Genomic DNA, 13,742 nt, shown 5'->3' on the forward strand with positions numbered 1-13,742 from the left:
TTCATATTCTGTTTGCTCCTCTGTTTTCTGGTACAATAGCTCAATTTCCCTCCAGCACATAATTTAAATTTTATCTCGGTTGTCCTCTCTCTCCTCTCCTAAAACCTCCAAACACGACACATTTCCCCCTCTCCTGTGATAAAATCCCTCTCGTCTCATGCGTGCAGGCGCTGTATGCTAATGCGCGGCGAGGAGAAGCTCAACTTTAATACAGTGAGGGGTGTACCTGCATACCAACAGAAATCTGCTTTGACAGCAAAGTCCTGTGAAGATAACTGGTGACTGGGTGAGAATGCAATAACACACAAAGGTTATTTGCTCTGCGAGGGTCCATCCACTGAAATATTATTGGGCCTTTTACCATGTGTCAGCATTTTTCTGGCTCTTATTAAGACTGATACTGGATCTGTGAGAATGTATATGCTCTATATGTGGCTCTCTGGATGTGCATGAGCTCTGTGATGAAAAACATGGAACAAATTCTCTTGAATCTCTTAGAGCAGGGGTATCCAACTCAAGGCCCAGGGGCCAAATCTGGCCCGTGGCACAGTTAAACCCGGCCCACCAGATCATATGATATTTTTATCAAAACTGGCCCACCAGTATGAGGTCTGCAGATTTCCTCCAGTATAACAACGTAAACTTAACCATGATGATTGAAAATATCCTTGAGGAGTCAGAAGAATTAGAAATATTAAAGAGTTAAAATAGTTTGATAAAAAGTCAGGAATGTGGGAGAAGAAATTAGTGTTTTCATTCGTATGTTCTAATCTGAGTCTCATAATTATGAATTAAAGTTATGGTTTTGAATTTTAATATCAAATTTCACCTTTTCAATTCATAATTTTGACTTTTATATCATTTTGAGCAATTAGATTCATATTTTTGATTTTAAGTCATATTTTGATGTTTAAAATTCATGAAACTGAATTTTATCATTTTTTACATTTTGACATTTTCAACTCCTAACTTTGAATTTTAATGACAAACATTAACCTTTTCTATTTAAAATCTTACATTGTAGCTCATCTTTGGACCTTTATAACTAAATGTTTTTAATTTTATTTCATATATTGACTTCTTTAAAACTCAAAATGTTGAATTTTATCTTATATTTTGACATTCAAGACTCATGATTTTGAATTTCTATGTCATATTTTGAGTATTTACATTCAGGACTTTAATTTCAAGTCATATTTTGACATTTTAAACTCAAGAAAATGTATTTGATCTTACATTTTCAATTCCTGACTTTAAATTTTAATCACAAACATGAACCTTTTCTATTTAAAATCTTAAATTTTTAGTTCATCTTTGGACCTTTATTACTCAATACTTTAATTTTATCTCATATTTTGACATTGAAAACTCTTGATTTTAATTTTTATATCATATTTTGACATTTATAACTCATAATTTTGAATTTTATCTCATATTTTGACATTTAAAACACGTAATTTTTAATTTATTTATTTAAAATCATTAAATTTGTTGTTTTTTGTACTTTGTTAAAGATCACAACTTTAACTTTTTAATATATTATTTTTATTAACATGTTTACGACAACAAAACATTTATCATCGTTACCCCACCCTCACCCACCAAAAAAAAACAACAAAAAAACAAAAAAACACAGAAACAGTTACAAATACACACTCACACACTCCTGACTGATGAGGATGGGTACAGATACAAAAGTAAAATTCATCATGACTGTTGACAAAGAACATAAAAAAGCCTCTATTATGCTGTCCATGTTGTTGTTGTTTTTTCTCATTATCAGATCTGTTTGGATGAGTGCGGGGAGCACTGATGAGTCCTCTGAGGCTCCAGAAAGAGCAAAGGTCCTGTCAGGAGGGACAGAGAGATTTTAACTTTTGACTGTTTTTTGTTTTTTTTTTGTTTGTTTTGTTTTGTTTTGTTTTGTTTTGTTTTGTTTTAATCTCAAAATCATTTATAATGACCATCCAGGTCTACACTCCTTCTCGCCCACTACGCTCAGCCAGCGTAAGGCGCCTGGTACTTCCAGTTCATCATGCTCTAAGTCACTAGCCCGACTCTTCTCCTCTGCTGTCCCTAAATTGTGGCATGAATTACCAAACTCCATTCGATCTGCAGACTCCCTCTCTACTTTCAAGAGAAAGCTAAAGACCCAGCTCCTCAGAGAACATTATGCACTTAGCTAGACTATTCTCCACTGCTGTCCCCAGTGGTTGAATGAGTCTCCCAACTACAGTTGGTTCACACTGTCCTGCTCTACTTCTGGGATTTCTTTGCCCAGCTCTTGTGAATGACCCAGCACTTGGTACTTGGTAATTAGTTGTTGTGAAGTCTAATGGATGGCGATGAGAGATCTCGCATTTTGCTTGATTCATTGTTGTTGTTTAAAAAAAACAAAAACAAAAATTAAAAAACAAGCAAACAAACAAAAACTAAAAACTAAAACAAAAAAACAACATATATTTTAGGTGCTCTGCCTTAAACACTGCAGGACAGCACCTGCGTCCAGTTGGACCTGAAGCACTTTGTGGCACTTACTGATGTTTCTTCTCGTCTTTGCTTGTGTTGTTCTTGCTCTCAAATGTACGTTGCTTTGGATAAAAGCGTCTGCTAAATGACATTGTAACATGTAACAAAATTAATGTTACGTTTTCCCCCCCCCTATAATTTGTTAGCGGTGAAGATGAGGTGGACAGTTTATGGAAAACTGTTACGCCCTCAGGTTAAACCAGAATTCATTATTCGGCCTGTCTCACATCCCTGTCTTGACGTTTAGGCGAATGCACGCACAAGAGTTCACTAAAATGACTGAAATCCTCGTTCAATGCTAGGATAGAAGCTGGTAGTGTGTCTACACTTTTAAACAGCGCCCCAACTTTTATGGAATTGGGGTTGTAAATCAACAGCCAAAATGCCAGCCAAACATAGATAGAATAGTCTCCTGTAAACATTAACAAAGTTTGCTTCAATATCAAGCTGTAAAACCAAGAAGAAATGTCTGATTCCTTATGAAATTCCAAACTTCATTTCAAACATCCACAAAGTCTTAATCAATAGCAATTGGGATGCCAAAACTCGATTTGGCCCAGAGCAAGGTCAACCTCTCTCCGGATTGGAGCAAAAACAATCCATAACTCATGAAATAACCATTAAATTATCATACATCAAGTTCCCAGTCCACAGCAACCTGACTTTTCTAAAATATACCCACATCATCCAAGAATGCACGCTATAGAAGACAGAAAAGATCTGCTGGTAGCCGTTATTTCAGTCGGCGCCTCAAGGTTGAGGGTGAAAGGATGAAACTGAAGAGGAGAGAGTGATAAATGCTGAATTAGTATCTGCCCTATGGTTGAGCCTGGTTAGAAAGCCTTATAAAGGATTGAAAAGGAGCCAAACTCTGGAGAAAGTAACACCTTAATCATACTCTGTTGACTAAGTTTAAATGAGGCCAATGTTGTCCTTTAAAGGGCTCCATCATACAATAACTGCAGCTGAGGACAGCATAGCAGCAGTGTTAAACGTGCACAACAAATGGAAACACCTCTCCAGCCCCTATATTGCCAAAAGTATTCGCTCATCTGCCTTGACTCGCATATGAACTTAAGTGACATCCCATTCTTAATCCATAGGGTTTAATATGACGTCAGTCCACCCTCTGCAGCTATAGCAGCTTCAATTCTTCTAGGAAGGCTTTCCACAAGGTTTAGGAGTGTATTTATGGGAATTTTTGACCATTCTTCCACAAGTGCATTTGTGAGGTCACACACTGATGTTGGGCGAGAAGGCCTGGCTCTCAGTCTCTGTTCTAATTTATCCCAAAGGTGTTCTGTCAGGTTGAGGTCAGGACTCTGTGCAGGCCAGTCAAGTTTATCCACACCAACTCTCTCATCCATGTCTTTATGGACCTTGCTTTGTGCACTGGTGCACAGTCATGTTGGAACAGGAAGAGGCCATCCCCAAACTGTTCCCACAAAGTTGGGAGCATGGAATTGTCCAAAATCTCTTGGTATGCTGAAGCATTCAGAGTTCCTTTCACTGGAACTAAGGGGCCAAGCCCAGCTCCTGAAAAACAAGCCCACACCATAATCCCCCCTCCACCAAACTTTACACTTGGCACAATGCAGTCAGACAAGTACCGTTCTCCTGGCAACAGCCAAACTCAGACTGGTCCATCAGATTGCCAGATGGAGAAGCGTGATTCGTCACTCCAGAGCAGTGATTTTTAAACTTTTTTTTGCGCAAGGCACACCATCTTTACATCCATGCAAGATTGCCTCTTCAGATTTTCTTCCAGTTTCTTTAGTCGATGTATAGTTGTCATAACAATGCATGGTTGTTCGAATTCACAAAGCAACCCCATTTGGAAATGACTGAATTTCACAAGTACATGCTAGAATTTATATTTTTTCTGCATGCTTTTCAGCCATATCAGTCTAGTTGACAGTTGTTATAATAACAATGTACTTTAGCAAATCCAATTTTTTATGTACCCTTTAGCAGTCATTTTTACACCATATTAAAAAAGTGTGTATGCAACAAAGGCGCAGTAATTAGTACCAGAAATACTACAGAAAATGTTCATTTTCTATGACTTTGACCAATTTTTTGATGCTTTTATTGTCATAGTAATCATGGTTGTACCCATTACTACGGCACACCTAGACTAGCCTCAAGGCACACCAGTGTGCCTTGCCACACCATTTGAGAACCACTGCTCCAGAGAACGCGTCTCCACTGCTCTAGAGTCCACTTTACACCACTGCATCCGATGCTTTGCATTGCACTTGGCGATGTATGGCTTGGATGCAGCTGCTCGGCCATGGAAACCATGGAAAGTTCTCTACGCACTGTTCTTGAGCTAATCTGAAGGCCACATGAAGTTTGGAGGTCTGTAACGATTGACTCTGCAGAAAGCTGGTGACCTCTGCACACTATCCACCTAAGCATCCGCTGACCCTGCTCCATCATTTTACATGGCCTACCACTTGAGTTGCTGTCATTCCCAATCAGTTCCACTTTGTTGTAATACCACCGACAGTTGACTGTGGAATATTCAGGAGTGAGAAACAGTCTGCATGTCTAGGCACTTGATTTTATACACCTGTGGCCATGGAAGTACTTGGAACACCTCATTTCAATGATTTGGATGAGTGAGTGAATATTTTTGGCAATATAGTGTATATGTGAATTTCAAGGGTTTGAATGAGGGTGGAAAAATCTTACAATGTGCCTGTTTGAACACTCTACGCATTCATTTATACAGTCCCAACTTTTTTGGAAATCACCGACTATCTCTGAAAGCTTTCTGAGTATGAATGAGAAAAGTCAGTCCAACCGTGTCCCAAGTCGGCTGAATATTTTGATGTTTGAATGGTTTACACCGAGCATTAAAAGTGAGTGGAAGATTTAAAAAAAAACAGACCATCTCATTTCAGGCTGAATTCTCCCAAGGATGCAGCCCCTGGATTGGGACACAGCTCATAATAAAGTAAAAGAACATAATGTAGCATTGCAGAAGAATGGAACCTAGAGAGCATAAACTAATTAGAAAAATGTTTCCTGAAGGGATAAACTAACTGAGAAGAGAATTAATTTTAAAATGGATCTTTTTGAAAAGAGTGCAGCGGGCCATTATGCAGTTTTAAAACACTTCTGCGTGGGTTCTACTTCTCAGACCCAAAGGCTACGTCCACCTCTTTTAAAAATTCATGAAGTTGTAAAAAGACTCAGACAAAGCGCAATGGTTCGAGGCGCTGAAAGAAAAGACCAATGTTTGGAATCTGCTGGTAAATAAAAACTCCCAACGCTGAGCAGAACCAAGCCCAGCTCTCTGATTTTCCAAACGCCCAAAGGCAAAGTCTATTTCCAAGCAAAGAAAAACAAAAAGTTGAAAATATCAGAGCTCTTTTGAACATCTGAGGTCCAGATAAAAGCGCTCTCCTCTGAGTGTTTCCCATGCAAAAACATTATTGCACATGAGGATTGTAGACGGTCAGTCCGAGGAAGAGTGCAGGCAATTACAGCTGGCATTAGTCTGCTACTTAGTCCCTCTCCAGCACCCCTGGCTTTCAGCAGCCAGGCTCTCCCAAAAGGCCAGGCTGACATTTTCAGGAGAAAAATGCCCTTCTGAGCGGCCACGTCTAATTACCCCGGACACACAAACACAGACATTCAGGAGAGACAGAGAGGGGAATCTGCACTCACGTGGAAATACAGGCTAGTAGACTTTTATAAATGAAGATTCATACGTGGGAAACAGTGCAGGATGCTCTCTTTATGTACGGTATGAATGGAGCATTGCTGTAAGAACAGCGGCAGCTGCATTCAGAGAGATGGAAGCCAGTGAAGCAGGCTGACACTCTGCTGATAATGGTAAAAAATGAGCATATGGAGAGCTTTATTAAAATGTCCACTACTGGAATAAATGAAACTGACAAAATGATTAATGCTTCAGACGTAACATTATGTACTTTTGGAGTGGTGACAAAAAGTCCAACTAGAACAGGGGTGTCAAACTCAAGGCCCGGGGACCAAATCCGGCCTGTGGTGCAGTTTCACCCTGCCCACCAGATCATTTATTTTCATTAGAACTGGCCACCAGTATGAGGTCTGCAGATTTACTCCAGTATAAAAACGTAAACTTAACCTGGATGATTTATAACATCCTTGTGGCGTCATAAAAATTAGAAAAAGTAAACAGTGAAAAAAATTTAATACAAAAGTCAGGAACGTGGGAAACAAACTTGTGTTTTCTTTATATCTTCAATTTTGCATCTCACAGTTATGACTAAAAGTCCAGGTTTTCACTTTTTGTTTTTGTTTTTTTTTTGTTTTTTTTTTGACATTTTAACCCTCACACTCATAACTTTCTATTTTCATCTCATACATTTACCTTTAGGATTAATAATTTTAAATTTTAAATCCTATTTTGACTTTTAAAAATCATGATTTTGACTTTGATCCCAGATTTTTACCTTAAAAACTTATGATTGTTAATTTTATCTCAGTTTTTTGACCTTGTCATGATTTGACTGTCATCTCATGTTTTGACCTTTTTCAGCTCCTAACTTTGACTTTTATGACATTTTTTTTACCTTAAAAACTCAGGACTTGTAGTTTTATCTCAGTTTTTTGCCCTTTTAAAATCACGATTTTGACTTTTATCCCATATTTCTACCTTAACAACCTATGATTTTATAATTTCATAACCTCATCACCTCATATTTTCACATTTTAAAATGATAATTTTGATTTTTTACCTCATATTTTGACTGTTAAAAATTATGATTTTGGATTTTAGCTCACTTTTTGACTTTTATGATTCATGGTTTCAGATTTTATCTCATATTTTGCCTTGTGAAAACATAATTTTGACTTTAAATGTCATGTTTTTTTCCTTTTAAACTTACACTTTGACTTTTTATCTCAGATTTTGAGTTTTTAACTTATCATGTTCACCTTTTTATCACAAAATCATCTATTATCAGTGCCAAGGTTTTTACCCCCATAGTTCATTTTTGGTGAAAATTATTTTGACATGTTATGGTTAAATGTTGACCCTGTTAGGCCCTCAGGTTAGACCCAAGTTCAGAATCTGGCCCTGCTGTGACTGAGTTTGACGCCCCTGAACTGGGAGCTCATGAGGTTGGTAAAAGTCTTAAAAAGGCTCGTTAAAAAAAAAACAGCCTTAAAGAGAGCGATGTGTTTTACATGACTCTGAAAGGTACACCCTAAAAATGGGTTTATCAAAGATATTCATGATGTTTACAACAGACCATGGAGTAGAAATCAGGAATGTGGGCCTTAATAAAAGGAGAAGCCCTCAGTTTCCTCATGTTAGGGGACAGATCACATCCAGAGCAGAGAGTTTATCTGACTCACTGAAGCCGTTGAGGTCCTGGTTGGAGGTGGAGAAGGGGTCGTCTTTGTGCAGCGTGCTGACTTTAGTGGTGCTCTTATCGGCCGTGGTGACCGGACCCATCTCCCTCTGCTGGGTGGAGCTGCTGGCCGTCTCTTTCTGCTTCTTCGCCAACTTCCTACAGAGGTCCGAACACGCACAAACGAAAAACAGAAAGAAAATGAGTTTAATGTCACAAGAACAAGAGAAATGTGAGTGCAAACAAACTGTTCATGATAAATAAACTCACTGATGAGATGATTGATGACACAAAGACTGAGCCGAGACAACCAGAGTCATTTTTGACATGCAGGGACTTTAACATAGAGACCACATGGTGAAATGAACATGCTCGTCTTTGATGCGTTGCAGTTTTTGAGCCTTCAGACATCAGTGATGATGTTAAAACTACTACAGTAATATTTGACAGTACAAGGCCACCCGCCCGGGTCATTGTGGCTTTAGCTCAAGAATCCTTTAAAAGATTTTCTTCAAACTTTACACTAAAGTCCACTCTGACTCATGAATGAATGGTTGAGATTTTGAAGGTCATAGGTCAAATGTCAAGGTCATTTGGTCTCATGTTTATCTCTTGCTGTCCAGGCCCTTCTTGTGCATGCGGTATCTCAAGAACATGTTGACAGACAGAGGGAATGACTCAGGGTCATTGGGCTCATTTACTATGGGGGACCAAACCTGCCAAAATTAACAATAAATTCAAAAAACAAACAAACAAACAAACAAACAAATAAATAAACAAACAAACATACAAATAAAAAATACAATTCAAAAATTAAATACAAAAATTAAATATAAATGAAATAATACAAAAATAAAAACATATATAAATGAATAAATAAAAGAAAAAAAAATACAAAATAGATTAATAATTTTTATTTACTTATTGATATTTAATTCTACTTATATATTTATTTTTGCATTTATTTCCACTTTTATTTATTTATTTATTTATTTATATTCAATTTTTGAGCCTTATTTTTTATTTTTGTATTTATTTTTTCTTTCATTTATTTATTTATGAAAATATTTTTTGTTTATTTCCATTTATGTTTTTTTTTTTGTATTTAATTTTTTAATTTTATTTTTCTTTTTTTTTTTTTTTTTTTTTTTTACTTTTATTGATTTATTTATTTTTATGTTTTGGAAGGTTTGGTCCTCCATAATTTACATCATATCTAAAGAATTCCTTGACGGTGCAAATGATGACTGTTATCAGTGCTTCTTTTATTTTCACAGCAGTTTCTAAAGGTTTATGATCATTTTTATGCAGGGAAAACACAGCTTTAAAAAAAAAAAAAGTAAGACAGAACACAAGAAAATGCATCGAAATGTTTGTGATTTTTCAGCATAACCATCAAAATGGTTGGGGAACAAAGTTAGTTTTTAACTTGTTTCACCAGTTCAGTTCTATTCACAAGTTTGTGTTATATTTTTAAAATAAGAGTCATGGTCAGTGATTACTCCCATTTGTTTTGCAGGAATCACATTGCTTTTACACTGAAAGGTAAAATAAAGTTTGATTTAAAGCACTGTGGTAAAATCTGCATAAATACGATGATTTTTCTTCTCAAGCATCCTCTTGTTTGGTGCTTTAGGATCATATTTAATTTGTTCACATGCATATTGTTGTGATTCTGCTCTATGAGCACTATTGTGCAGCTTCATGAACTGTGGCACATGCATGGAACAGAAAACTTCTGCATCTTTCAGAACCAGCAGAATATCATCCTAAAATGTTTTAAGTTTCCAGGATGAGCAGAGGAGTGAATGAAAAAAGCTAGAGTATTACACTGTGATTTATTCTCAAAAGAGTGGCTCAGTGTTTCAGTAGATTGTGCTTTTGTGTTGCGTCATTGTTGAAAAGGCCGAATATTGATGTCTGAAAGTTAAAACACTCAACATTGAAGCTATATTTTTCTTAATTTACATGTTTAAAAGACCTAAAGTGGTCGTCTTTTTAGTGTAAATCAGGAAAATTGGATGCTTTTCCTTGAAATTAAAGAAAAGGACAGAGACGTGGATCATCAGGGAAGGGTTGGCGTTCAGTACTTGGGTTTCATTTGGGACTTCATCAGTCACTTAAAATCATAAACGGCGTCTGTGTGTCTGCTCCTTTACTGCGGTCATATCCTCAAGATTTATCTCCCCTCAGTTAACCGTCCACATGTCTCTTCTCCCATCTGTTGGCCGTTTTGCGTTGGCTATTTCGAGTCGTACCTGAACGTCAGTGTAAGTCCACAGAGACGCCAGATGGCAGAAATGACAGCGAGCCATATCCGTCTGACATTGGCTGCTTCATTCACCAGAGCCTGCAGGAGTACAGCCATAAAGCTGGTTTTTACTGACTCGTCCTGCTTGTTTCTACTTCCAGGAGTCAGAATGTTCTCTGATCCTGAACGGACTGGATGTGATAATTAAGGAGTTTCTTTTAGGTCTGGGTCTGTTGTTCCCTTCATGCAGAAAACACTGTAGATGTTAATAGAACTGAATTATGGGGAGGGCTTCTATAGAAATGAGATGAAGTTCACATCCTGCACAAGGACGCGACCTGGACCACAGGTCAGACCCATGCTCTGAAGGATTCTTCACATGCAGATGGAGGCTGTCTGTATACTTTCACATTGTCGTTTACATCAGGAACCCATGCACAGATTTGAGTACACTCAACCCGGGTCGTGAGCATTAACTGGTAAAATCTCAGCCACAGATTGGATTTTTGCACAAACAATGCTGTTTTTAGCGCAGCAGAATGGACAGCAGCTCAGTCTGAGTCCTCAGGATGTTTCACTCTGACGCTACAGAGCAAACCGACAATGAACCAAAAGCCACACATAAGCGTCAGTGTGATTAACATGAAGCACAGCAATGAGGAGAAACGTGTAAATGTCTGCACTGACAGTCAGGCCTGCCCACAAGGTTAGCTGGACCCCCTTTGCATCACTTCATATGGCCAATTTTGCCACTTTTTGGTTGCTTTTTACCCATTTCAAACACATTTTGAACCCCTTTCAACACTTTTCTGCCCATGTCTGCTGCAATTTCTCCTTTTTACCTCTTTTTGTCACTTTAGCCACTTTGTCACCAATTTTCACCCTTTTTAACCTCTTTTCACCACTTCTAACGGGTCGATAAACAGGTCTGTAGACTTTTTGTACCACTCAGGTCGTTGGTGACCAAAAATGTCCCATTAAAACCATTTTTTTCCCTCCAACCATCACTGTTAAAAAAAATAAATAAATAAAAAATAAAACATGCATATATGATATTAGACTTTCATTCTGGAGTCACTGCTTCAAATTTAAAGTTTGCCCTGTTTGTCACCAAATGCCATATTTGGTTATAAGGGGACATTACCTGCTTTGGTCCTGGTTTTCTTAAGGCACACATGTCAAACTCAAGACCCAGGGGCCAAATCCGGCCCATGGAACGATTATATCTGGCCAGCGAGATCATATCATATTTGTATTCTAACTCAGGGGTTCCCAAAAAAAAAAATTGTGTTTTCTATCATATTTTCACTTTTGCGTCTCAAGATTACGACTCAAACTTATGATTTATTTCATGCTTTGACCTTTTCAACTCATAATTCGGACTTTATATGTGACTTTTTTTTCTTTAAGATTCCCAAGTTTAAATTTTAAGTCTTATTTTGACCTTTTCAACTCCTTACTTTGGCTTTTTATTCACATATTTTGATTTTTAAACTCATGATTTCAATTTCTTTTCTCATATTTTGATATTTCAAATTCATATTTTTTACTTTTTATATCATTTTTCGACCTTTCACACCCCCAATTTTGAATTTAAATCATATTTTTAACTTATTAAGTCACCATGTTGGATTCTAGCTCATATTTTGACATTTTCAACTCCTAATTTTGGCTTTTTAATCCCAAATGTTGAACTATCATACTCACAATTAAAAATTTTAAGTCATATTTTGAAACTTATGGTTTCAGCTTTCTCTTTTTATATTAGCTCTTTAAAAACATTGTTTTTCTACTATTCATTTCCTGTTTGATCTTTTGAACTAAAAAAAATGGAACTTTTATCTCAGATTGGAGCCTTTACACTTATCATTTAAACTTTTTTAAATTTCCAAATGATTTATCATCAGTGCTGTTTTAATGGTGAAAATGAGTTTGACAGTTTATACTTAACTGTTGACCCTGGTGGTCTCTCAGGTTAGACCTAAATCCAGAATCCGGCCCCTGCTGTGAGTGAGTCTGACACCCCTGACTTAGGGGTAACTACTGAAACAATATAAAAATGATAAAAATTGAAAAGCTGTTACAATCCTCTTCAACAAAATCCAATTTGCTTGTAGTATTTCAGAGATATTTCATTATTTTGTGATCGGTACAGTACAAAAATCAGGGTATTTGTATCTTAACTGGCATTTAGAGGGTTAAATTCCTCAAAAGTAATCAGTATTTGATAAAAATGATCAGGTCTGATCTTGATTAAAGAAAGTAATGCAAAATAAATATGGAGAAACAACATAATTATCTATTTTCCTATCTGTGTATGGTGTCCATTTTTGGTCCTGAACAATCCCAGTGTACTTTTTTTTTTACACCATCTCAGGGTTAAACCTGTGAGCCACCAACCATAAATATTATTCTAAGAAATGGGGGTTAACATTTTTAAACAATAAATAAAATGTATTTATGTTGCTTTTAGAATGGCAGGTAGGTTTCTGCTGTAGGTGTAAACCTGACCTGATGTATAAAAAGTATGATTTATTATGAGAATGAAATCAAACAGCCCTATTTCTAAAAAGCATGGTAGGATAATATCTGCAGTGCATTAAAGGTCGACGTGTTGAAGTCAATTATCATATGAAAGCATTAGCAGCTAAATTTAAAGTAAGGTAAACCCCAGTGAATCTCACGGCTCTCCTTGGATTTCTCTTCAGTCCCGGGATGAAGCCAAAGCTTTTAGAGCAGAATGTTCTCCAAGGTTACGTCACACTCAGTCTGCAAGTGGATCAGGATATATTTCTGTTCTCAGTGGGAAAATTAAGGTCACATGGAAGAAAACGGCTGATAAAATAGAGTACTTCATGTATTCCTTTGGACTCTTGGTCTCAGTGACATTTGTGAATAAGAGCAATTAAAGGCTACTGAGCCTCTGATTGATATCGTGTTTAATTTTATTTATAAATGAAGGGTATTTGCTCTAACATTTATTTAAAACTACTTTATTTAAGTGGGGTCCTTAGATGTCCTCTCTCAGCAGGTGAACGTGTTCATAAGGAGTAACAGTTTTATTTTTCATGCATTATTTTTTAACGTTTTAAAAATACCATACATTTAAAAAAAATCCACTTCATTCATTATTTTTTTTTTCTATCAAGAGCAGACCTCATCATAAATATCTGGTATTTTTTATTTTATTATTTTTTGGTCATTTAAATCTTCCAGTGCAAGTTTAGGTGCAAAAATCCCCAACATCAAACATAAAAACATAAAAAAAATAAAATGAAATATTTCAAAGATATTTGATATATTACATGCAAATTGGATTTCTTTGAAGAGCATTGCCACAGCCATGAATATGATACTAATGGAGAAAAACTTTGATTTTAATGCATAATTATTTTTTGAACAAACAAGAGAGGCAGGAAACTAGAAATAAACATGCCAAATATGAGAAATGTCTGACATTTTTTCACAAATAGAAAAAAAACAAAAAAAACAAAAAATGATAATTTGAGTCAGTGACAACAGAATTTAAGCCTAAACATCATAAATGTGTGAATGTTTTTTTTACTGTGTTGGCCTTAGGATGAAATATTGTGATTTTAATGGGACATTTT

The 13,742-nt window shown here is 36.4% G+C and overlaps 1 protein-coding gene across 1 annotated transcript in view; it reads right to left on the reverse strand.

The window, feature by feature from the left end:
- Positions 1–13,742, reverse strand: part of ptprt (protein tyrosine phosphatase receptor type T) — a 516,342-nt gene that overhangs the window by 125,230 nt on the left and 377,370 nt on the right. The window contains exon 19 of the mRNA XM_041782769.1: positions 7,885–8,039. Coding sequence (XP_041638703.1) covers positions 7,885–8,039 — 155 coding nt within the window. The remainder of the gene's footprint in view (positions 1–7,884; positions 8,040–13,742) is intronic.

The sequence above is a fragment of the Cheilinus undulatus genome, linkage group 3, assembly GCF_018320785.1.
Source record: "Cheilinus undulatus linkage group 3, ASM1832078v1, whole genome shotgun sequence".
NCBI classification, from domain to species: Eukaryota; Metazoa; Chordata; class Actinopteri; order Labriformes; family Labridae; genus Cheilinus; species Cheilinus undulatus.